This window comes from Chaetodon trifascialis, chromosome 14 (assembly GCF_039877785.1).
Source record: "Chaetodon trifascialis isolate fChaTrf1 chromosome 14, fChaTrf1.hap1, whole genome shotgun sequence".
Taxonomy (NCBI): Eukaryota; Metazoa; Chordata; class Actinopteri; order Chaetodontiformes; family Chaetodontidae; genus Chaetodon; species Chaetodon trifascialis.
The window spans coordinates 16,271,877-16,298,241 of NC_092069.1; the positions used below are offsets into that span (position 1 = coordinate 16,271,877).

A 26,365-nucleotide genomic window follows, 5' to 3' on the forward strand; every position below is an offset into this window, starting at 1 on the left:
ATGACTCTAAAATTGTCCGTAGGTGTGAGTGTGAGCGTGAATGTTTGTTTGTCCTTGTATGTGGCCCTGCAATTGGCTGGCGACCGGTTCAGGGTGTACCCCGCCTCTCGCCCATTGTAGCTGGGATAGGCTCCAGCCCCCCGCAACCCCGAAAGGGATAGGCGGTATAGATAATGGATGGATGGATGGAGTTAGGTTAGCTTAGCTTTAGCTTAGCTTAGCATTCAAAGACTAAACAGCAAGCCTGGCTCTGTAAAAACAACAAAAAGAGACTACCAGCACTTCTAAAGCATAAACATAGTATAAGCCTGAAGTTGAACTGTACTTTGGTATTGGTCAAATTGACGACCTTTAGCCCACTGCGTTTATAAGAATTATTTTTCACGAGCCAATATTTCTACTTCTTTACTAACACTGACGCTTAAGTGTTTTTGCATGAAGATAATCTCCTGCAACATGCCTTCTGAATGTCAGCCTGCGTTTCCAGGAACTTTTGCCTCGTGATTTTACTTTCACCCATTAAACTTTCTCAGCTGTGGAACCACTTTAGAAAATCTTTATTGTAAAAGTAACAACAAGACAATGTGCAAACGGGAGCGGTCGAAACATCACTTGTTATTGAATCAAAGTGGACCTGGACTCTGGAGGTTTATTAAATATTGTGATGGCAGCAAACTGAACATAAGAGCCAAGTGAGAGTTCAGAACTTGAATTTGTTCAGGGTGCTTCGGCAAGCCTCTGAATACATTATTTTAACATATATTTTTACATTTCCTGGTGTCTCCCTGTGCTTTTCCCTGTCCCTTTGTGACGTGTTAGTCTCTCCTTGTGTCTGTCCTTTAATGTGTGTGTGCGTGGACTGGGTGGTTCCTCATGGCTCACCTGCACCTGGTCCTTGTGCCAATCAGCCACCACAGCTGCAGCCAATACACACTCATCAGCCACAGGATAAAATGCCGGATCTCCTCACCGGTCCACATCAGATTGTTGTACTCACTATACTGGAAAAGTCTTGGCCATTTTGCTCACCTCATGCTTTATTATGAGTTCTAGAGTTCTGCCTTGCTTGTTTTACCGACAAGTCTGCTGTCCATGTGTCTCAAATCTCCCGAGTTAACCCACCTCACCTGCCTGCTCCTTTCTGAATCAATACAGAGCATCTCTCAGTGATCATTATACTTTTTTCCTCTGACAATAAATCCTCCGTGACTGTGTTCTCCACCTCGAGTTAAGCAGTTTCCTCAGCCCTCAACAGTTTTATATTCATTACTTTTGAATGGCCACAGCCCAGCTTTACTGTGGGCTTGATGGACTTACAGGCATCACATTAACCTGGAAAACCCACATAGGTAAAAATGATTTGCTTCTTCCAGAGAGTAATAAAGAAAATATGTTGTGCTCATGGAAACTTCAGCTCATTTGTTGCTGAGTCAGTCATATAGTAGCATGTTGACACAACATGTCTAAATAAAAGACGAGGGCTGAAGTTAACATGAAATTCATCAGGTCTTCTGTGTGTGTGTGTGTGTGTGTGTGTGTGTGTGTGTGTGTGTGTGTGTGTGTGTGTGTGTGTGTGTGTGTGTGTGTGTGTGTGTGTGTGTGTGTGTGTGTGTGTGTGTGTGTGTGTGTGTGTGTGTGTCATAGTTTCTCACCTCCTCTGTGCAGTAGTCTGCTCTCTCTCCCACACATCATGTTTTAACCTGGGTGGGAAATCCTCCTCTTCAGCTTGGACTTAAGAGAAGTTGAAAAACAGTTGTGTCTCAGTAAATACTTGAAGTGGAGTAAATAATGTTGCTCTCACTTGCAGAACAAAAAAGTGATGCTGATGGCAGGACTCATGCTCATTCATCATCAAATGATGAATGAATAAATTATGTATTTCCATCTATTTTTTTTTAAATATACACATGAAAAAAAAAAATCTTAAAAAAAAAATATCTTATCCAAGTGTACACACATGCCCAATGAGTCAACTTACAATCAGAGATTCATCAAGTTAAGTTTGTTTTAAATATTCAGATTTATATATAGATATTTGATTTCTACCAAGCGACAACCTCGCCAAAAATGGCAGTTCCTCGAATGGCCACTTGAGGCTGGCTCCAAAAGCGAGTCACTTCCATAGACCCCCCACCACTTCCCATAGACCCCCACATTAAAATACCCAGCTTCACACAAAATCTACTTTTTAGAAGAAGAAGAAGAAGAATCAGGGGGACAACCCCCTTTATTTGTCACACATTCTACAAACACGCTGAACACACCCACCATGCAAATTGGTGAAATTTGTCTTCCGCTTTTGACCCATCCTGGTCGTCCTTCCTCTGCGGCAGACCAGGAGCGGTGGGCTGCCATCCGACCGGCACCCGGGGACCCAGTTTCCTGACCTGACCCAGGTCAGGTTGTGATCCCCTTCATGTTTTTAGGCACTGAAGGCATGGTGGAGGACATGCCACCAGCGCCCACATCGGGATTCGAACCAGGACCTTCTAGCTGTGAGGCGACAGTGTTGCCACTTGAACCACCGTGCCACCTTGGGTCTATGTAGCTAATTTCTTCGTTCATGAAAACTATACAGGGAGTGAATTTTGTATATAACTCACTTGTTTAAATCATATTAAGGCTTTAAGTTATGCATAATTATGGCCATGGCTACTCTGAGTGACAGCTAGCTAAAAGATTTCAGCAACCAGGCTGCCCATCAACGCTGAAAAAATACAGACTAACACTTACAAAAATACTTTCATGATCGGGAACATCTGGGAAATGATGTGTCTGTCACACTTGTGGAGGGCAGGAGGAAAGCGAGGCTGAAGGCAGGACTCATGGCTGTTTCATCTGAGCTGACTGTCTCAGCTGCTCCCTCCGTGGCTTTCACACGTCATTTCCTTGCTGCTCAAATGCATGTATCAGCACTTCAGTTACCACAAGCTTGGTGCACAACCTTCACAGAGAGAATTACATTCATATATTGTTAAATGTCTAACACGAAAAGCAAAACTCTTATTTGTTATTTATTTTATTTTTCATTTACTCAGGAATTTAAAATAACATGCCACACTGTACACTTGATCTCATACAGGGCTGCTCTTGTGAAAGAAAAACTAATCAGTCCACAGTTTCCAATTTTGCAGAGCTTTAAGATTGCCTCCACTTCAGACTATGGACCATTGTGAGTGCGGTGCAAGAATTTTGTGGGCAGAAGCAAGCTGCATACGAGGCACCATGACAATCGCACAATTTTTTGTTCTTGTGGTGGGCGGGCTTCGATCACTTAGACCAGTTTCTCTCTCCCCCTCGAAAGAACCTTTTTTTTTTTGCATGCTTTATTCATTTCCCTGAAACTCTGATTAAAGGTAAAACATTTAATATATTGTGTTTGTACCAAAAGTAATCAGGACATTGTGACTTCACAGCACTATCGAGTTCCCTGACCGTGCTGTGGTGTTTAAAGCAGCCCCCTGGCCTTGTCCGCTTTCATTATGCTGCCACGAAATTAACTTTCAAGAACTTGAATCTTGCCTCAGAGGGGTTAATATAAACCATTTTTTCAAAATTCTATACATCACAGTTGTGGTATTGTAATCACATGCTGCTGGGAAGCTCAATGGAAGCTGTCACTGAACTGCACTGCATCTGCATTTGATTGTTGCCCGATGCACCACAAAAGCCCCAATATACTGTGCAACATGTCAAGGGACAGTTTAGGGTTAAACCGTCCTCCAAACACCCTCATTCAGCTTCCCCCATGACCTTTAGTCCACACATGCCATTTGAGGTGTCAGCTCTGACTTGTCAGCGTCACTGTGAATCATCTTGCCGGTTTACTCAGGTGACATTCGCCGAAATACTCCAGCATTTTCGCAATCGTTAATTCTGCTTTGTGTTCGCAGTGTTCTCCATTGATTGTTCAGAATGAAACAAACACCACCAACAATTATGAGTCAGTTCTCTCCTTCCTGCTTCAAACCTACTGAAACCACAGTTCACATGTACACTTTTAAACGTGCACAATTATCTAGCTGATGCATTTGTTGGAATAGTCATTTGGGCTAATTGGAACAAAATCCCCACTTTGAATAATATGATTAATCAGGGTGGAAGCAACAAATGACCTTTATCATCATTTTTCAAAGAGTACACTGCTTTAACTTGAGTAACATGTCTTTTAAGGAGTCCATCAAACTAATGCATTGGGTCATTTTTATAGTGTACTGATTTCATTGTATATCTACGGAAGCCCTAAAAGGCCATGGATCAACATAATTTTTTCACTCTGTTTTACCATGATAACGAGATAATATTCCACCGTTTTATCGTTATAACGACATAATATTCCACCGTTTTATTGTTATAACGAGTTAATTTTCCGGTGAGGTAGGATGTCAAACCAACCCACCAAAAGTACAAACAAACACATGAACATGCTTAACTTACCGAGTGTGCAGCTGCAGGAGAGCACGTCCAGGTCTGGCTTCAGTCGGTGGTGTTCAGGGCAGCAGAGCACCGTCTGGTTTGGCGGGTTGGTTTGACATCCTACCTCACCGGAAAATTAACTTGTTATAACGATAAAACGGTGGAATATTATGTCGTTATCACGGTAAAACAGAGCGAAAAAATATGTTGATCCATGGCCTTTCAGGGCTTCCGTATATATCCAATATTTACTCTCTTTTAGCTCTGTTTTTGGTCTCCACCAACTCCTGAGGGAGATACCTGGCTCTTCAGCTGCTAAGTGTTCACCATGTGGGTTCACCAATACGAACCAACAGATTCATATAATTATTAGTTATCCATTTTTCATTCAAAATTATGGATTAGTGCTGCTTCAAGTTGAGCTTTTCCACAAAGTGATCAAGTTTTCTCCAGGTGGAGAAGAACTCTGGATTTTAATGGTAAACTTGACTTGATAAGGTGTTCCTACTCTGACTTTGGTGTTTTCTTGTCTGGAACCAAACAGCCATGCTTTAATTTGTATCACAAACAACTTTGGCTCATGCAGTGAAGGTGTGAAAGCATGTGTCAAAGTGTAGTTTCGAAAGTCACAGATGTCTCTGGTCTCTCATGCTTCTGCTCTTCTGCTCATTTCAAGCTTTTTTTTTTTTTCACATATTAGTTCCTTGCTGCTTCAGAGGTTGTTGCAGTGGACTGACACAGAATCAGCTCATCCTTAACCAGATGTTGTTGTTACTCTAATGCACCAACAGGTGGTGCCAGAGTCAAGTGTCTGAGAGCAGCTGGGGACTGGCCTGGTGTGTCCTTACACAGACAGAGCAATAAAATGGACAGACACTGAAATAGCAGTGTTTGTGACTGTCTCAGCTTCTATAGATAGCTTACGCCTCCAGCAGCAACTCAAACATGTGAGCAGATGCTTAATGAAGCTGGACAAACCTGTGAGTCTGCAGTGGAACAGCCTCTCATGGTGGACTGCAGGGTGTGCAGATCGTCTGCTCAGAGGGAGATCAAATGGGGGGGGAATCAGATGTACTGAACTGTGAGATGAAAAGATGAGAAAGTGTCCTGGAAACGGCTTCGGATGAAAAAGTGAAAAACTGAACTAAAGCTGACGTGTTGATGCATAAAACACATTCATTGCACCAAACTAACTCAACATGTATTTACATTCATGTGTTTTCTTACAAACGACACTGCAAAGCACCTGTGAATGGTCTCACTTCTGCAACAGGCTTCAACAATACATGAAGTTTGCTTAGTTGTCCCTGAACTCTTGGTGTTCATTTCCATGTCTTTGTTGCTCCTGCCCCAACTTGTTTGAAACATGTTGCTGCCTCAAATTCATAATACGCAGATATTTACAAAAATCAATGAAGTTGATGAGGTAAAACATTAAATATATTGTCTTTGTACTGTTTTCTGTTGAGTATTGAGTACGTCAGAAAGCACTGGAATCAGTATTTAGCATAAAGAGTGACTGATGTGAAAAGTGAAGCATGAAACTGTAAACTTTCTCTGTGCTTTGTAACAAACTGTTTTACAGTCCAGCTCTTCAACTTCAGTCTTAACCTCTGCATTGCTGTGAAAATGGATTTGGTTCTTTATGCACTCTGAACAGCTGAGTCACAATCCAGTTGTTTTCACTGGGTGCGAATGAAATCATAATAAGCATAATTTCATGACGCATAATCATCTTGGGGCCCACTTGAGCGAGTGATGAGCTTATTATCGATGGCTAATGAATGAGCACGAGAGAAAAGAGCGTCATGATAGAAATTCAGGAATCATTCTGTCAGATGGAGGAATCAGGATGAGATAGATCAAATATTAGGTTTGAGATTTCATATTATCAACTGCAGAAGACACATGAGACGCCACAAAAACCATCAGAACACACTTTTGTTTTGTTGTGGTAAAGAAGAGGTTTTATTCTTGTATGTACAGCATGTACAATATAGAGTTCTTTGACATTCAACAAAGCCAAGCTTCAGTGCAGAACAGCCTTTAAGAGATATACTATATATCTACTATGATGCAACACCTTTCCATATATGCACTTGACCACAACCTGAACGAGGAGAGCTAGTCAAAACCGTCCGTGCTGTGAAAGAGGAAAACCACACGACTGATCACAACACGTCTTCAGCAGATCACATGAGCTCCGATCATGAAGTCAATACTGTCGATTATATCACAGCAGTACCTTCTCGTTCACTCTGAAAACAACCAAAGAGCGAGAAAATTAAATCGATTAATAAGTCAACCCCAAAAAAAGAAAACACTTTTAAAGCCTTCAAAGATAAATCTAAGAGACTCTGCAGCATGGAGACAATGCAAAAAAACAAAACAAAACAAAATTAAGCGTCATCATTAATTAAAATCCTGGTTTGCAAGTGAGTGGGAGGGCGATACTTTTGAGGGCCACTCCTCTGATGATACTCGCCCACATCTTTTTGCTGCATCTGATCTGCTGTTTGTCACCCGTGTTTCACTTCTGTCACAGGACTGTAGCTGTAAGCTAGAGGTCATGCAGGAAGTAGTGCATTTAGTTTAGTTTATTTTATTGTATATGTTGCTTTCCATCAACAACAATGATTTGGACATCCAAAATAATCTATTTTGGAGCCTCATCTTGCATTAAACGCTCACCTTTTGCCGGGAATATAATGTCAAAGCATGAGAAACTAAACTATTTGTAGGAGGAATACTGTTGTATGTAGTGAAGTCTTGAAAAATAATCATTGTAATAAGTGTTTGCTTCATTTTCTTTGGCTTAAACAGCCAGCTGGCAGTTCCACTTTCAAAAGATAAACAGCTCGTAGCGGAATAAAACTAACGGGGAGAGAAAAAAAACACACATCGGCTCTATGAATCACATCCAGTGAAACGGAGATCTCCTGTCTCCCTGTGAACAACAAACAGTCTGTCGTCTCAGCATCTCTCTCTGTGTTGACAGGGAGTGAGGAAGGTACAGAGACTCTGACCTGCAACAAGGTCCTCACTGACAACCAGCAGCGCTTAGAAGTCCAAACTCCAATTTCCAGACGAGGCGAACTCCCTCACTGGTTTCTGTGGGTTCATATCGCCCTCCTCTGACCTCCAGGCGGCTGATCCTCCCTTCCCTCTCTCCCTCTCTTCATTTCTCTGAGTGTTCGTCTCAGATGATTTCCAGGACGTCGCAGGGCACGAAGCCTCTCTTCTTTCCACTCGCCACTCTGATGAAGCCGCTGCGCTCGCCCTCGCTGCTCACACAAATCTGAGGGAAAATGTCACTTTAATGTGAAAACATTAACAGTTGACAGGTGCAGTTGTAAAATAAATATTTCAAATATATCGATGGTAGGGCACTATATGTGTGTTGAAAATCTATAAATATAATAGTGATATGTCATAGATGCACAAGATAGATGCATACTGGGACATTAGACATACTCTACATGGCCAAAAGTATATGGACATTCCTTTTGGCATATACTTTTGGTCTGGGGCTGTTTTGCATGATTTAAGTTAGGCTCTCATTTGAATTAAGGAAAATATACAAGTGCTTTGTGGCAACAGTTAAGAGAAGGACCCGCTCTGTTTCAGCTCAAACTGAGGCCAAACCCAGCCCACCCAACACCTCTGAGACCAAGTGGAACATCGACTGCGAAACAAGCCCAGCAGACCTCACAACTGCTCTTATGTCTAATTGGAGCAAATCTGCCACAGTCTAAAAGCTTGTGGAAAGCTTTCCCAGAGCAATCAGAGGTTTTGAAATGACACATTCAACAATCAAATATGGGTGCTATTCAAATGATTTGTTGGATATTTTTGGCTTTATTTGATAGTATCAAATAAAAGGTCCTCTGCTGACAGGACAAGCCCTTTCATACTCATCTTAAGTTTCTTTTTTCTATTTATTATTTCAAATTATTTCACTTTTATGTGAAATAACTTGCGAGAAATTACCTACACATACAAAGTTTGACTTTTGAAAGTCTCACATCCTGAGTTCTGTATACTGTATCAGATGAGAGTACTGCCCAGCTGGAGTAGAGAGAATTGCTCAATCTATCATTATAATTGCATTGAAAGGTGATAATGATGCTGTAGCTGCACTTACGACTGTTAATAATATTGCTGTGGTTATGAGTGAAGTACTGAGATCAAACCTGCGATCTTTCTCTTCAGATCCTGAAGTCGCTCATTGACCCTCATAATGGACTAGAACATATTGTGTTTGCATGTTTACTTTAAGTACTGTACAACATCTTCCCCTGGGTTTGTGCGACTGGAAAAGAAAGGCAGCGGGTCACGGACTCATCATGTTTTTGGTGGTTTCATCTCCACTGGGGGTTGCTCACTTTAAACCTCCTCTGTGTCCCAACATGCCCTGGAAAGCATTGTGGGAAAAAAGGGGCCTGATCTAAGCACAGCTATTATGGCAAAATGCTAATTTAATGGTAACTCTTGAGAAGGATTCTCTGTCAGCCAAATCCATTCGAGCTTTTCAGAGTCGCTGGAGGTAAGAGGTGATGTGGGAGCTGCAGGAGGGTAATAGGATGGCTAAAGAGCTGCTGGATAATGTGAATCTGATGTGCTCTAATGGCTGGGGTGTGATCATGAATTAGACACAGGTCTAATGTGGAAATTTTAACGTCCATGATAAAGGTCACTGCTTCCCCAACTCACAATGACAACGATGTTCATGGGATCGACCCTGCTAATGTTTAGTCTGAATGAATCCTTCATGTGTTTTGTCTCTGTGGCTCCAAGAGCAGACAATTAACCCTTAACGACAAATATATGTCTGATGAAAGGACTCAGGGCGACCTCCACAATACACCTCCCGCTCTACACATACTGGCTTTAATCTGAATCATCATCGTAAGGCTCATTCAGTACCTGTCCCTCCTTCAGGGTGATCTGGCCTTGTTCCTTACAGCCGATGAATGTCCTGTTACACCTGAACACTTGGTCCCCAGCCCGCACCAGATGAGCAAAGGCTGCTGGGAAGAAACCGATCCTGTCCTCAATTACCCCCTGAAAGAAAAAAATAACTTATCAAACATGAAAACAGCTGACACGTGGAAGGGCTGCACAGTACATAAGAGGATTACAAAAACAGTGTTTTCATAAATGACTAGATTAAATCCTTTAAAAAAAACAGGGGTTTTGTTGGTTACAGTACATAATACCTGTATAACATTATTTTAGGCCATACTACCTGTTGCAAAGAAGATAGACTATATATGTGACCCACCACGAGAAAACCAGCAATAAGTCAGCCCGGCGCAAGTTGTGTAAACAAAGAAAAATCGATTTTTGTATGTCTTCATATACAGCACCTATACATTGTATGCAGGTATTACATCAGTATCCACTGTTCAAAGACCAAACAGGCCAGATGTCTCCGTTTATCTACAGCCTGTAGAGAACAACAACAGTGTTACAGTGTGTGATGAGTTTCTTCATGGTCTGGTGGCAGCCGGCTGCCTCTATACAATCACGTTTGGCCTTTTTGTCTCCGTAATTTATCTGTCATGCATTTGTGTCCTCAGGCGGCCTGTTGCCTCGTTCCTATAATTTACAGCTTGACTTCCTGTAATTTATCAATCCACCTCTTATATTGGCATTTTATGGGCTTTGTGGAAAACATACTACATCTAAACAACAACCTTGCAAACATTATCTTTGAAATTAGCACTTTGGAAGGTTAATTATATTTCTAAAAGTTTTAAATGAGCCTTGTCGCAACTAATATGTTAGTGTCGTACCTACCTTCCACCAGTCATCATTGGAGTCGTCAGCCAATAAGATTCTGTCTCCAGCTCTGCAATATAGAGCAAAACAATGAAGAGAAATTACCAAATGTCTTTTCCATATGGTGGGATAAATCCAGTAGGGGGCCCTGTTGAGTGGGTGTAACTTATGGATCATCAGCTGGGGAGGATGCTTACCAATCAAGTGCACGTTTAACAACCTTTTAACATTGCTCTTGTTTTAAAATGAGTCAGCTGGAAAGATTAAAAAGTCCTCATGAGATTGAGTTTTCAGCCATCTCACAGAATTAGCATTATTAGCTACATCTACTAGCATCCGTCATCTTGTTAGCGACCAAAATCTACATACACAGGCTACATTTGAGAATCCTGATCTTGTTTACTTCCGTGTGAAATGACTGACCCATTGTTTCAAATGTTATTTGAGTTTTGAGAGGTAAATGTTATCACTGTAAACCACACAGTGCCGTTTGTAGGAACATTAGCGGGGGCAGCGCTTAGCAAAAGGTGAATTGAGCAACACCGCGAAGTTCCTGTCAGCACTGTTGGTGATGAGAGGAGCGTCACCTCTCCATTTGATCTCCTTAGGAGGCCCTCTTTATGCTGCATAATCAAGCACAACAGAAGGTGTTTGCAAGTTTCTCTGCTTTAAATGAGATTAAATGCACCCTAATCCTGTTTGTTGTTAGCAATTCTTCTTCATCCAGGAAATGCATGAATCATTTTACCCCATCGCCGCATGCGCCATAATTACTAGCATCTGTTCAAAGCCGTCGGCTAAATTTGACCAATAAAAATCAAAAAGCCTGGCACAGTTGAGCCAAATGTCGGTTTACGTAACTTCCCTTTTTCTTCCCCTTGTGGTTCGGTTACAACACTGCTGTCCTTCGCTTGGTAACGCTCACCATGACTCAGAAAACACTGTTTATTGTAGGCGAGAAACTGCACAGCGCCGACATTGTAAAATCTTCTAAGGTGACGAAAACAAAGTAAAAGCATGTTGCTCCACAATCACAATGTCCGTTAAACAACGAAGAGGAGTTTTCTGGGTTTTCTGACTCTGTATTTTAAACATGCAGATCTCATCATCATTACAATCACCACATAGTCAAAGGTAATCATGTAATCAGAGCATGTGGTGGCAACTGAAACTAATTTCAAACCTGATTTTCTCACTTAAAATGAAAATGGAAATTGTACCTTTTGATTAAAGATTCCATTTCCCCCCCATTTGTGCTCTCTGTATTAGAGTTTGATGTTATTGATTACTGTGTGCAGTGAAGCCCTGAGGAGAAAAACATTGATGTAGGCTTTCATGAGAGAAGTGAACTTTGTGCTGTGTAGCAGATATCGGTGGACGGGGAACCGCTGAGAAGAAGTCAATGAATTATACATCAAGCCTGGCAATTGAAGTTTTTCTCGACCAAAGAGAGAGGAAGGACCTGTGAGTGTTTGTGTGTGTGTGTGTGTGTACAAGAAAGAGTCGGAGAACAAGTGCACCCTCGTATCCTTAAATCCTCGCAGGATTTCTGTGAGAAGCAGGAGCAAATGGGTACTTAGGCTGAAGGACTGCTCTCTTTCCTCAGGGCCTGTTTCAAGTATGTCGCAGATGATGCCCTGTCAATCACGATTAAGACACGGGATACAATCAGGAGAGTTTCAGATTGCATTGGAGGTAATAAGACAGGCTCGACATTTACAGCTGACTACTTTGGGCACTTTGGAGTCGTGCTTCTGGCCACTTGGTGAATTTAAGTCCACTCTCTTTTAGCTCTGTTTTTGGTCTCCACCAGCTCATGAGGGAAACATCTTGCTCTTTAGCTGCTTAATGCTCCACTACGTTCACCAGCTAGCTGCTAACTGTGTCTGTGTGCTGTTTGGTGCTGCTGTAGTTTGGAGTTTTTAGGCCTTGACCACATGAAAACAGATATTTTGCACATCATTCACACATGTTTTAGGTCACTACAACAGATTTTTGGTGTTAAATAACTACAAATAAAGAAATAAATAGCTACGATTGTTGTCTCACATTTGACTTATTGTTGGTATAGACTAACTGTCACCTACTGGACCAGTGTGCTTCTTTGAGCTTTTGGAATTGTTTTTGCATTTCTCATTTGATATATTGTTATTAGAAAAATATAGATTATAGCTGCATTAATTTCATTGCTCCATTGTTGGCTTTGTGTGCATGAAAACACATTGGGGGCCAGGTGGAGGCTGACACAGTCAAGTATTTAATAACAGACAAACAAAACCTCATTCTTTGAGAGAAATCTAAAATCATAATATTGCAAAAACTCCATGTGAAAGTAAATCAGAGCTGATGCACAGGACAGAAAACTTCAGCTGCACAGATCTCAACAGCTTAAAATGCTTCAGTAATTGAGCCACAACAGGTGTTTTCAATTAACTGCCAAAGCAAAAACACTGAGTGTGACATAAATAATTAAACTGTGTTCAGAGCGGCCACATGTTTGAATGTAGAGAGCAGCAGCAGCAGCAGCAGCAGTACAGCGTCACTGTTTCACAGGTCCATATGACATACTGCTGGCCTTGTAGTCAGCCCAGACAAACTGAAGAGCCTAAACGTGCTTCTTTCACTGCGTTTTTCGACTGAAACTACATACAAACAAACTGTGTATAGCTTTAAATGAACTGAATAGATTATACAGGTATTCATTTTGTGTTTTATTTACATGTACCTGTCAGTGACGTTGGTTTTCCAACTGTTTTGCTTGCAGCCTGTTGACATTTTTGTAGTCATTTTCACAAAGTGGGAGGCATCATCGCTTTTTTTTTTTTTTCCATCAGATTGCCCGAAAAGCTAAAAATACTTCCTGTTGTTTTCTGTCCACATTCTTACGTACAAATCTATAACCAAAATAAAATGATTTCTTTTATTAGCATTCAAAATTAATGCATCCCATCTTAGTCACTGGCACACTGTCTGTCTAAATGGACCTTCCAAAGATTGTGTTTCTCGCAGGATGAATCCAAGCAGGGGTGAGACTGACTGGTATTAATAGACCGTTGCGGCATCCACGCAGGTACTATTAATGAGGCCACTCCAGAGATATAAATGTTGGAGGACCACTACCTAAACGAGGGAGCTAATTAGTTCCTTTTTTAAATCTATTCTTGTGTACTTTGACGTCTAGTGCTCTGAGTACAGTGATTATGTAAGATAAGAGAAAGAAAGACAGACACGCTAATTAACAGACAACTGAATGTCCTGGTGTGAACAAGCTGATGAATATTGACAAGGAGCAGACAGCTCTTCACCAGCAAACACTGACACCTGTCATCTTATTTCCAAACATAAATTAAACTTGGTGTGTGATTGTGTGCCTCGGTCTTGGTGTTCTGGGTGAATATATATGAACACGGAGTACAGAATGACTGCATTTCTTTTTTTGTTTTGGTTTGTCTTGGTTTGTTTGTTGTTACATGGTCACATGACAGTACGTGTGCTGCAGAGCGCACAAGGGACGTTTAGAGCAACTGATTGCATTAAGTTTATTCCTCAACGCTCCTTCAGAAGTCACACAGGGAGTCTACTGCTGTCATTGCTGCTGTGTGTGCACGGCAGGCCTATGCAGTCAATGAATATATTATAATTATAGTGTTAATTAAAAATAAGAGAACACACTCTGCCTAATAAAGATCATTAAAAATATTGCTTAAAGGTGAAATGAGCAGCGTCACCTCTTTGTGTTTTACATCTTGCCTGGCAGGTGACCTTTGTATGAATTAATCAGCACTGGATTTATATTTGTGATATACATTTCACAGTCAAGTTGAATCATGCTTACATAAAAATTTTTCAGTGTCTTCATTTACTTTGTTTTCTCTTTTCTTCAGGACATTTTGAACAGCAAAAAGCAAGCATGTCAGTCAGCCAGCTGTAGCGTCCCTGGACAGCTGCTGAGTAATGACAGCGAGTGCAGTCGTGGGACTTCTTGATTACAGCGACGAGTGTGTGCATGTGCATGCAAGCTAACCTCATCTCCAGGTCATGGCTGTCTTGGGGAGTGAAGCTGTGCAAGGCCACATAGGTGTTGAGCTTGAGGACGTCTTTCTGTAGCTGGCTCTGCTCCAACTAGACACAAGACACCCACGGAAATACATGAAACAAAGCACATTTGGTTCTCAAGACGGAAAGAGGAAAACGTGGCTGACAAGTTAAACAATGCTCGTAGACACACAAACACAATACAACACCATATTCTCTATTGTCACTTTTCTCGCAGTCGTATCTGAAAATAGTCTTTTGGCATTCACATAGGCAGGAGAAGCCCTTGTTTACAGTACACTGATAGACCGCGGAGATGCTTAAGTTGTTCTGCAATCTGTTCCTTCTAATCCTCCGTCAACATGAGTGGGAGAAGCAGGATCAGGCTTTCGTGAACGCTCGGGAAGTTAAAACAGGACATGGTTGTGGGTGGAGAGGAAGTTGTTGGGGAAGTGTTAGCACAATTAGCAGGGAGATGCACCGCCGCTCTGGCGCTCTTCACACCTGCTCAGAAAACTGGTGAGCGTTTTCTTGTTTCATCACCAATACCTTGCGCATGAATCCCGCCTGCTGTGTCCCTGAAATCCCTCCAAATGATAGCTTGTCCTGTTCCTGCGCAATACCTGGAGGGGTATTTTGCTAAAAGATATGAGAATGGCGTTTTAAGGCACACTAATGGCTGCTTTTGCCAGAGAATGCTCCATCTTTGTGGCGCTGTATAGTAATGAAGAGAAGTGTTTCTGATCTTTTGTGGCTCCCAGAGCGTCACCCGTGTGGACTAGCAATGAGGCTGATGGATGAGTTGAGTTAACTGAAGCCACAAGGCAAACTGCCTCTGTGGCCTCAGGGTGAAAACAATAACATCAAGCAGTGGCAATCCATTACAACAAACTAAGAGCTGCTCACTGGCCTTGAGAGACTCTTGATGCTGTGGCAGCCTGGAACACTGAATGAGAGGTAAGGCCAAGATAACAGCTTCCTTTGTAAGTGAGTTATGGGAAAACAAGGCACTATTTGAGGTGAGGGACAATGGGATGGAGGAGCATTGTTCATTTCTTTAAAATCTGTCATCACGCTTTTTTTCAGACTCTTGGGGAAAGCAAAACAACCTGTTAACTCACATATTCTAACCTCATAAGCTTCTTTTGGAAAACATGTTTGCCAACGGCTGCCTATTTAGGAATCTAGCTGACACAGAACAATATTAGCTTTAATTTGGAGGTGTGTTTACAGCCACCTGGTGATCTCCTTCCAGGTTGCTCCACCAACTCCTGAGGAAAAATATCTGCCAATTTAGGTCGTCAATACTCCACCATGTTCACTAACTAGTCGCCAACTTTGTCTTATGGTGCTGGGCATTTAATTTCCATTGTTTTTCAGAACTTCCTCTCTGAATTGAAACGCTGAAAACAAAACCAAAACAGTTAAGTTGAAGGCTGTAAAAGCAAATGACAATGGGCTTAAAATGCTAAAAAGCTCCATAAAGCAGAGAGGAACTGCAGAGTCTGGTCCTGATGGTTTGTCATGATGATCACCTTTCATTTGATCCATTGTTTTGTTGTGCACTAGTTTGTTCCAGTAACAGTCATTTGGCTTTTGGAAGTAACAAATTTTATACATCCAACAACAAAAAAAAGCACCAAAAGACAAGAAAGAATACACAGAATGAGCCAGACAATCTTTTCTGTCAATTGATCTCGGCTAGTTTAACACCAAACCTGAAAAGTGTGAACAGATGGGCATCCTGTGAGTGACTGCACGTGTTCCCATTTGTGCGTGTGATCCTCTCATCTCAATTTGGAGGCTCCGTCTCTGTGAAGCAGCAGTTTTTGAGCGTTTTTCTCTGCTCATTACCCCGCAGAGCCTCCATCTGTCTGTCCGACAGCCCGAGCTAATGGACCTGTCGGCTGACAGACAAACAGCCCGCTGCCAGCTGTGCTCGGTCCAGCCTGATAACACAGCACAATGCAGTCTCTAGCCCGAAATGGACGGCTGGACTGCTCGATTGTATTGCAGAGGATGTGTGTGTGTGTGTGTGCGTGTTTTTTTGCCTTGTATGGTTATTTGTTCATTTTCGTGTTTGTCCAAGTATCTGTGGTCTTTTTCCACTGTTGACAACGGAGATAAACATGTTAAACTATAAAAGTAAACAGGATAGATGGCTGCACATAGAAAATATGTACAAAGAACATTGATACTGAAAGCACCTCTCCCACAAATCCCACCATGGAAGTTGAAAAGATAGAAAGGAAAAGAACAGTTTTGAAATCTGCCCATGAAATATTCATCGTTACTCTGCAGGAGGTGGCAAGATATTCACAGAGGTAGAACCTTTTGCTTTCTAGCATGCATTTTGCACCATCAGCACTCCGTCCACAGGGTGGAGAATAAAAACAGCAGCGCAGATCCCAGAGCTGCAGATCCAAACATTACTGTAAGGTCAAGGCTTCTCTCTATCAGTGCAGCCCAGTGGTTGTGTCAGCTTAGGGATGATTTGTTACAGCAGGAAGAGAAGTTTTCCATCAAAGTCCTGGGAAATTCAGCAGTGACGGCGGGGGTGGGGGTGGGGGGTGGAGGGGGCAAGTGCACAATGGTGCAAACTGGACAGACTGGCTGGGTATCAGTTCACAGAGTAACCACAAAGAGTTCAGGGAGAGGCTTTAAGACCGCACCAATAAAGCACTGTACGAATCTGAGCTGCAGAATAACACTGAGAAAACTGAGGAGGAAAGGAAAACTTAAAAGTTGATGACCAGAGGATGACGACTTTTGAAATTCTTGAAAAGACTATTTAAGCTTCACATTCCTCTAAATTAGTACATTCAGTTGTTTTTTTCTCTTTTCTGGCTGGAACGCCTTATAAACTCACAATTCTGACTCACTGAGTGATGAAGTTGGTTCGTTGAATGTTGGTTGATTTTCCCCACTGGCCATTGCTCTTTCAAATAAATAGGTATGAACAGTCCTCAATTATGTCCTCAGAGGCACACAGACACATGTACCAAGTACATAGTCCAACCTTATACTCAGTGTTGGCAAAAATGAACTACACAACCTATTCTTAAATATGAAAATAACTTCCTGCAAATACAAAATACTTGAATATCACCAAAGAAAAGAAGCAAAAAGAACTTTGTATCATTTCCTCTCAGTTCAAATAAGCCTGATTTTGTGGCACGACTGAGATGCAGGTGTATGTCAGTGGAGCAGAACTGCTCAGGCATCTATTGTGTGCCCCTCACACACACTTGTCAGCGTTACATGTGTATTATGTAAAACAATTAGGAGGATTAGTTTCTCACCGGCAAATGGTCAGGCTTTCTGTCCGGCTGGAGGTAATGCTCCGTCCCGTTCTCAATGACTGTGAAAACTGGACAAATATCAGAAAATAGATCAATTCTTAAATGAAATGAACAATCATTTCAATAAACAAGAATAAAGTCTAAATACCTGCTTGTGGTGCCTAAACACTGCAATGTTTATTAGATTACATGTCGGTTGTCTTTACTGTTTCAGAATCTTAACAGCAAAGAGGCAAAAATGATGAATGTTGTCTCAGGGACTGCTGGAAATCAAGAGTCTCTTTAGGAGCAGGAATGTGCTCCGTAGATTTTACACCGATCAACCGCTTTGAATATGAGATACCTTTGAAAACAAATGGAAACACTGGCCTTGAATCATCAGAAACATGATGACTTGCCTTGTGTGCTTCGTAAATATCCAGACTGTACCAAATTTGAACACAGTTCTTCACTGACCGCAGTTTACTGCATTACCCCGCTAAGCCAGCAGTTCTGTGGTCGACACACAGCGCAGGTTAAGAATGAATTCGTCTCTTCTTTTGTTGGGTCAGGCACTATTCTCTGAGGGAAACAGTCCAGCAGCATTGTAGCCATGCTTCAAATAGCATTTTCAAACACCAAGGACTACCTTTGTGTCCTGGTAGCACAGATTGTATAGGGTCAGTGCCTTGCCCCTCACTATAGAGAGTAAAAAACCCACCCATCACCACACCAAGAGCTGCACACAATGCAGATTTTCAAAAGAAAGGTCAAAACGTTTCTTTTGGCCTTTTTCTACCAGATTTTCTAGAGCAGATTGGCAGGGTGAGCACGGCAACACAGGAAAAAGAGCTAGTTCGGCTCAGTGGAAAACAGCAGAGAATCTTATCTGATGGTTCATAAGAGGAGAATTCGATGTTGCAACCTTCTCAGACTCTCTTGTGGGAAGAGCAATAGCGGTGTGGTTTTTTTCCCTGTGTCACTGCATGGCTTTGATCCAGATGCACACAGTGTACCGCAACGGATACTCACCATCATCGCTGTGTTTTCTTGACAGCTCCTGCCTGCTGCTGTGAGCCACCACTTCCTCTGGAACTTTATCCAAGTCACTGGTCTGCATGGATGGATGAATGGATGGATGGATAGGTGAACGATAGATTTATAGATGGATGAAGATAAAGAGACATAGATTCTTTACCAATTCCGGCCTAGAAACTAACTAAACTTCATCCACTTTCACAGACTAACCAGCTATTTTGGAGAAAACGGTATTGTAGCAACCATGCTGTTTCTAAGTCTGCATTTGGAAACTATTATCATAACCCCTGTTGAGATCACATTGTCTCTGTGAGCCTGCACCGACACACACACACACACACACACACACACACACACACACACACACACACACACACACACACACACACACACACACACACACACACACACACACACACACACACACACACACACAAACACACACACCCATTCACTAACAGCTGCACAGGACAGGGCAGGATGGCCCAAACCCAACAGCTTTCAGATGTCATCATAGGGAGGCACACATCCAGACTGCACATACAGTTTAGCTTACATTAGAAGTGATAAGCAATGAAAGACAGATTTCCTCGTGTATTACGCACACACAGATGGAAAGGAGGCCGGAGAGCGGAGCTCTCCAATCAGTCCAGTCCATCTTCAGAGCTGTAACATGAGTGTTTGCACCACCAACATTTCCCTTCATCACCGCCTGGACCAGACTGCCTTTATTGGTAGTGTTTACAGCCCAGCAGTGGCAGTATCTATTTAGACCATCAGCTACACTATGTGTGGTGCAGTGGGACAAAACATAATAAGTACAATACTGAACCGTGATAATCTACAAGTTTATACGTGAGTGCACATTATGGTGTACCGAAGAGATACGAAGAAGGAGAAATACTTTCTGTGTATACAATTTATCTGTGTTTGGGTTTAAACAAAGACAGTGAGAGTATTTACTGTTAACAGGGTGAAAACAAACACCACCCGACATGATAAATGATTCTTACCGAGTTTCTGTGTGGAGACTCAGAGCCGCTGGCCCTCTTGGCCTTCTGTGCCAGGGACGTACCAAACCTCAAAGCCTCGTACACAGGGTCCACCTTATTGCCACAGGCTTCAGAAAAGAATTAAAGACATGATAAAAGCTGATGGTAAACAAATGTTAAGCTTTCAGGACAGCCACGTGGTGATTTACAATACTATAAAACCAAGAAGGTAAATCTTATAAAACAGCTCAAGTGGAAAAGTGGTTCTGTAAGAGTGACGTGTGCTCTTTGGAGCATGCAATCCCACACAGAACTGAAATCACAATGGAGATTTAAGATGCTCACCGATCGGCATGACTTCTTTGATGCAACCATACTGTTCCTGGATCAGTAATGGAGAGCTGTAGTACCGGCGAAAGCCTTTTGGCTGAGGAGAGACAGAGAGCGAAACGAGAGAGAGGCGACAGACGTCAGAGACAAATCGACATGCGGCACCACAGGCAGCAGCCTGACACTGACATACAGCACCGAAATGTGATTGGTTGGACGTTTCTGAGCACTTTGCAGAGAGAAAGTTCGGCCTCGCTGGATGTCGGACATCACCGTTCGGATGAACTATACATCGCAATGCAGACTGAATAAGCAGTGTCAGATAAATACTAAGATACAAAAAATAAATATTTGCTACTCCTCACCCCACTGTTTTCTGTTTCTCCAGAAGTTATAGAAACCAGAGACGGTACAGGGGATGCGACACTGACAGGCGACCAAATGAAACACACGGTTACGTTGGATAAAATTGCAGATTTCTGTGGGTTTGAACATGGTTGGGATCATGCAGGAACACAACTCAACATAATAAATGACACAGGTCTAGCTGTTTTTAGACACTTTAATGTAGAAATGTCACATATGATGCATTTAAGTGACAGGATCCACTGCCATGAACCTGACAAGACAAAACTGGTCTTGAGGTCTTGATTTACCTGCTGGTCATGTCCGCCCTCCGTCTGCAAAGGCCCTCAAACATTTATCATTCATATATCCATTTCATACCTGCGTCCTATCCAATCAATACTTGCACATCACTTTTGAATCCCTCTTAAGGACAGAAGAAAGATGGAAATACTCCTCAATCCCAGCAGACATGATTTAATATATATATCTTCATCTTCTATCATATCCTCAGAACGTGAGGATCAGACCTAAATCTCATAGGACTGCTTTATTTTTTTCTGTTTGTTTACATTTCATGTATTCAAGTGGCAGGTGGTGAAATCTGCATCGTAAATCAGTCCTGATTAATTCTTCATTTGACACTTTTCATGATGAGACGGCTAAAAAAAGCAGCCCTTGAGCTCTTCAGGCCCATCTCAATAACTGAGGTGTCAGAGATTCAGGGGGCGAACTCATTAAGGAGAAGGTTAAAAGCGCACACTTGTTGGGGGTCCGTCCGGGTTATTTGGCGACAAATGAGAGACATCACACAGCCTGTGTCTTTAATTCATAACTATTATATATATTTATATATATATAAAAAATACATAAGTTTAGAAAAGTTAGTTTGGAAATATATTTTTCAAAATTGCTTTCCTTGTCATCAAAAACTATAGTGGACAGCTCTCTCTACATAAATTATTCATTCATGGACAGGTGTTTCGGGTAGCCAGTCTTCCTCAGCACACAAACAAAGTGCAGGTGAGCCTTAAAACCAAACCCAAAAAAAGTCTGGAACAGCTGTTATCAGCCTGAAACACCCATAAATAATTTAATTTGAGAGAGAGATGTCCCCTTCGTGAGTTTTGATTTGGAGGATTCAGCACTCAAAGGGGTTGAGGAGAGGCGCGTAACTCTGTTAGCTGGGAAACAGTAACCATTAATATTGTTCATAAATAACAGCATGGACTCTACATGCCTACGGGAATGTCATGAGTGATCTTGTTCTGTCAATCACTGCATAAACTTTAACACATTGCAATACGACGAAGAGTAAGTCTGGATGAAGCTGAAAGTGGATCTACATGCAGTGACATGGACGAACTGTAGTTTTGTCAGTGAAATGCAAAACAAATGTTATTGTTTGTGTGTGCCTGATTAGCTTTATTCATGAAAAACTGATTAGTAAATCGTGTCATTTCCCACAAGTCAACCTCTGAATCCGTAAAGCTAATTTCTGAATCGTGACGCTGCAGCAGATTTAGAGCAATACGCAGTTTGTGCACTGTAGTAGGACTCAGCTTATTGAGTTTCAAGCAGTGAATCACACATTAACTGACACATTGATTATTAATCATGTTTGATCCAGATCTCCCAGAAACTCCAAACAAACTGGAGGTGTCAAGACTGAATCTTGACAAAAACTGTGTGCGTCAGGAGAAGCCAAATCAACTCTTTCCCTTTGAGTGCATACTGTCTCTGCAAACGTTATACACAACCATAAAAAAGGAAAAGTGTGCGTGTGACTCTAGATAAGTAAAAAATGTTTGTGAAACCCAAGTATTTCTTTACAGCCTGGGAACCAGACACATCTGCGAGCTCATGTTTTATTTGCTCTGGCAGATGCGTCTGGTGACACTCCCATTTAGACCCAGACTCCCATCCGTCCTGATCCGTGTCAGACCAATCACAACCATTTATCGAATATGGGCTGGTTTGATGAAAAAACAACCAAGATGGCTGCAAGGGTACAAGAGGGAGAATGGCCGTCAGAGAGGCAGATGCTCGGACCAACAGTCTGAGCCCGTCAGTGGCAAAAACAAGCACTTTTAGATGCACGTTGACGGGGCAGGTTTCCCCAAAGGAATTACGTTGTAGCCTGTTTCATGGCTGCCTGCTGAGGCGATCAGCTGGACCAATTCCAAAGCACCTCGTGCCTATTAGTCATTTACACACCACAATATGTACGTTGCAGGGCTGACAGACATATTGATGCTACTCCATCACCGGTCATCTCTGCATGCTATAGTCTGTTTACATTTTGCATGATGTCACATGCTTTGTTGCTCTGATTGATTGTAGGTCTATCCAGTTGTGTCCAGAGGGCTTTTGGTCGACATCCATTGATAACTCCCTTTGGAAATGAAATATGAACCGAGACGTTCCAGACATATTTGCATTTGTGGCGTATTGGTCTAGCGACGCCAAGCTAATTCCTTTCTATAGTCTCTGAAAACATTAAAACAGTATAATTAGCGGATTATTGTTGATAATCATAGATTTAACGTCTTAGAGTGCAGCTTTTGTATGTGGTAAGAAAATGTTATGTAACTAAATAGATGAATCAGGGCCTGTTAGGCGTATTTTTTTTCAACTACGTTTGTTGTGAATTCATCGTCACTGTTTCAGTGAGTTCTAATGGAGAGATGGTGATACTCTGGTTTCATAGCTTATAGAGATTCAGAGCATGAGGTAACTTGATTTCTTTGCAAAAAGGTTCTCAAGCCAAGAGAAACAAGCATGGCCATAGAAGTGTCCAAGTTTAGAGTAAGTTGAATTTAGAGCTGTACTCCACTGGGGAAACTTCCCTTTTTATGCTTGACCTCTCAACCTCATTTTCCACTCCTGAGAGCCGATCATATCTTCAAGCCTCATCCCTCAGGCCTCTCGTGGAAAGACGTCACTAAAGGAAAAGAGAAAGGCTGCCTGTACTGTCAGTATTACTTCCATGTCATCTCCATATGACATACGTTCACTTTATTCTTGCTGATTAACAACTCAGCTTTTCCCAGATTTCTTCACAATTCAAGCCAAATGTTCTAAAGGGAAGTCAAATACTGTGGAGGAACGAGGTAGGAAAGGTAGAAAATCACACATAAAATGACCTGACAGAGCTACAGCCTCTCTCTGTTCAGTGTGGGATATGTGTGAATGACTAAAGAGTACCAGATCAGTCCTCACTGCCAATTTGCTTTGCTTTGAAGTGGAAGCGATGAACGTTTTCTTGGCGCTGGCTTTCACTGATGCAACTGAACCCTCCCCAGTAAAAACACTCATCCCACCCCGACTCCACAGCCAAATGGTCTCATCGTAATGCAGGTCCACAGATGATAAGGGGCGATGATGATTGTGCATCACATTATAGCCCCTGACCTCGATTAGCATCACCCAATAACAAGAACAGGCCCCCAGAAAGTGTGCTGCCGGGAGGGAAACGATGCACAATGACGATGACGAGGCTTGATCTCTCGGTCTAGTCAGGGGGTTATTACAGTACAGCCACATTACCTCTGACTTGTGAGGTAATAACACTTTAAAATCTTGATTTACTGACTGTAAAATAGATTCCCCTCCTCAATATTGCACTTTTGATCTACTTTTATTATGTCGAAGCACATTTGAAATAGACGAATCAGCTCTGGTTTAGAGTTATGGCTCCAATTTAGAGCTCATTAGCACAGAAACAGCTCGTATGAAACAACATAGGGAAGTAAATTGCGGAAATGAAAGCATCATCTGGATTTGTTGCCAAAACAAACCTCACAGATGCATTTTATAGACTTCAGAAAATTATATAAAATGACAGAAAAACTGAATGAAGTCTCAAAAACCTCGTATCTCTTCATGATTTCAGAAAATCAGTTTATTTTAAGGTTGACGGTTTAATGGTTTTCCAGTGAGGTTTTCAAAAGGGTTAATAAGCCAAAAAGGTTGAAGACGTCCCTCAATTTTTAAAGGTTCAACATGCTTCAAACAAAACTAATTCACACCAAGTATGTGTTTAAAGGTGGTTTAAATGGCAGAAACCAAAGCTAACTGATGGCTGCTAGCAATAGCGGCATATTGGGCCCAGAGTTCTATTTATTCAGTGTGATTATCATTGATTAATATCGCCAACTTTCCCTTGTGCTACTCAAAAGTTATCACAATCTCATTTTCTTCCAGTAGTGATAGAAAAGCTCAAAATTAATGATGTAATTATTATTACAAATATTTTTTTCCACAAGCGAATTTGACCAGTGAGCCAGGCTTGACTTTAAAAAAAGAGACATCACTGAGATAGTGAAATGTCAAACACATCATAAAACTATTACGTGCGACATCTTCAATAGTTGATATGAAGCTGCCTCAGGGTGATTGTATTGATCCTGATTTAATGGTTTATGCTGACGTTAGCTCGACGGCGCTGAGGAGGGGCCGGTATTTTTGCATTACTATTATCTAACACACAGACAGACAGAGTGATGATATAACGATGATGAGGATGATGACGAGGATGGATGGTGGTCACAGATGTACCAGCACACTCACACATAGAGTGTGATTTCTGAATAAGCACATTCTGGTGGGAAACGGTCGGACAGCCAATTCTAATATGTCTGTTTTGGTTGCTAATGACATCAGCGACTATATTCCTGAAGCTCAGAATCTCCCAAACTGTGGACGGCAAAGAGACAAATGCACTGTCTACATCATGTCTCATGTCTTGTTTATTCTGTGTCCTGCATCTTACCAGTTTGCCCATGCAGCGCTGCTGTCCCACTCCATTCTCACATTTGTGGTGGAGGCTCATCTTGCAGGCTTTGCAGCGGAGTCCGTGCTTTGCCGTGTTTCCCGCCAGGAACACCACATGCTTGGCTGTTGTACCTGATACACACACAGAAAAGAGGCAACAGGCTCAGATCTGTCATGTCGGGAACTGGACTCACATGCTGTTCCTAAGCGAACAGCAAATTACACACAAAAAGGCAGAGGTAATGGAAACTGTTGCTCAGAGCAACATCTCATTCATTTATTCATTGTCTTTACACACTTATTCCTAGCCAGAGTTTCTGGAGTCTTTCCCAGCATGCAATGGGAGAAACCTGTGAAGTGACATGTGGAACATTTTAACAGGGACAATATTTAGCAAAAGCGACACATGATACACACTCTTGCAAAACCATTTTCACTAAACTGGCTGCAACTGAGCTCATGCTATCTCCACCATGCGAAACCGTTTCAAACTGCTGCCTGTGTGCGGCTCATCCACACTTATTAATGTGTGACTCACAGTTGCTGGAATAAATTAAGACTAATCTGACTTATTTGTGAACCAAAGTTACGCAACGTTGCAACTACAACCACTCAGCATGTATGTGCGCATTTGTGCATAAAGGTGTGCGAAGGAGTAACAAATGAATATGGAGAGAGAGATAACTGAGGAGACAGAAGGGAGAAAGATAGTCTTGTTCAGGGCGGAGATGTGAGATTGTGAAGAGAAAGGTGTCGGCAGAGAATAAAGCTCACATGGCAACAACAACAGATTGTATCATTGCAGCTCAGTCTTTAATGTAGATCACTGTCTGTGTTTGTAACACAGAAAGAAATACAACAACAGAGCAAAAGATGAACAGGCAGGTTTGCATGAATGTGCAGTAAGTGGGCAGTATGGGCAGTGAAAGGGGGAATCCAGCTTTAGCTCGTCAAGCTCACCTGTTTGTCAAAAGTTCAGCTTCCTTAAATTTTAACGATTTAAAAGATTACTGTCTAGACCCTGAAGCATCATGGGCTGTTTTCCTGCTCAGGGAAGAAAAAAAATCCTCAATATTGGAGTAAGCTGTAAAAAGAAAAAAAGTTCATATAACATTTCATAAGCATCCGCAGCATCCACCTGTAGGGTTTGAGACTCGGGGAGGAAGCTTTCATCACTCCCCAGTCTCTGCTCGGCTGAGGCTGTGTGTACACAGAGGGAGTGACGTGGCCAGAGCTGAACCTTGACTTAGAGGTTAAGCTAAGAGACAGCTGCTACTTCACTGTCAGAGCTCAACAGTAACAGATGCCAATTTGCCACTGGCAACCATTTCTTGGCCTTTGGTTGCCAATCTGGCAACTGCTTTTAAA

General features: G+C 42.0%; 1 protein-coding gene across 2 annotated transcripts in view; it reads right to left on the minus strand.

Annotated features, from left to right (window-relative positions):
- Positions 1 to 6,364: 6,364 nt before the first annotated feature.
- The window catches only part of stac (SH3 and cysteine rich domain), a 30,747-nt gene continuing 10,746 nt past the window's right edge, over positions 6,365 to 26,365 (minus strand). The window contains exons 3-11 of one of the 2 annotated variants that reach the window (XM_070980075.1): positions 24,996 to 25,129; positions 19,892 to 19,973; positions 19,568 to 19,674; positions 18,549 to 18,630; positions 17,538 to 17,605; positions 14,225 to 14,322; positions 10,219 to 10,270; positions 9,343 to 9,480; positions 6,365 to 7,714 (exon numbers count right to left, since the gene is read on the minus strand). In XM_070980075.1, the coding sequence (XP_070836176.1) occupies positions 7,616 to 7,714; positions 9,343 to 9,480; positions 10,219 to 10,270; positions 14,225 to 14,322; positions 17,538 to 17,605; positions 18,549 to 18,630; positions 19,568 to 19,674; positions 19,892 to 19,973; positions 24,996 to 25,129 (860 nt within the window). In that variant the 3' untranslated portion in view covers positions 6,365 to 7,615. The remainder of the gene's footprint in view (positions 7,715 to 9,342; positions 9,481 to 10,218; positions 10,271 to 14,224; positions 14,323 to 17,537; positions 17,606 to 18,548; positions 18,631 to 19,567; positions 19,675 to 19,891; positions 19,974 to 24,995; positions 25,130 to 26,365) is intronic. The other variant, XM_070980074.1, reaches the window with a different exon arrangement.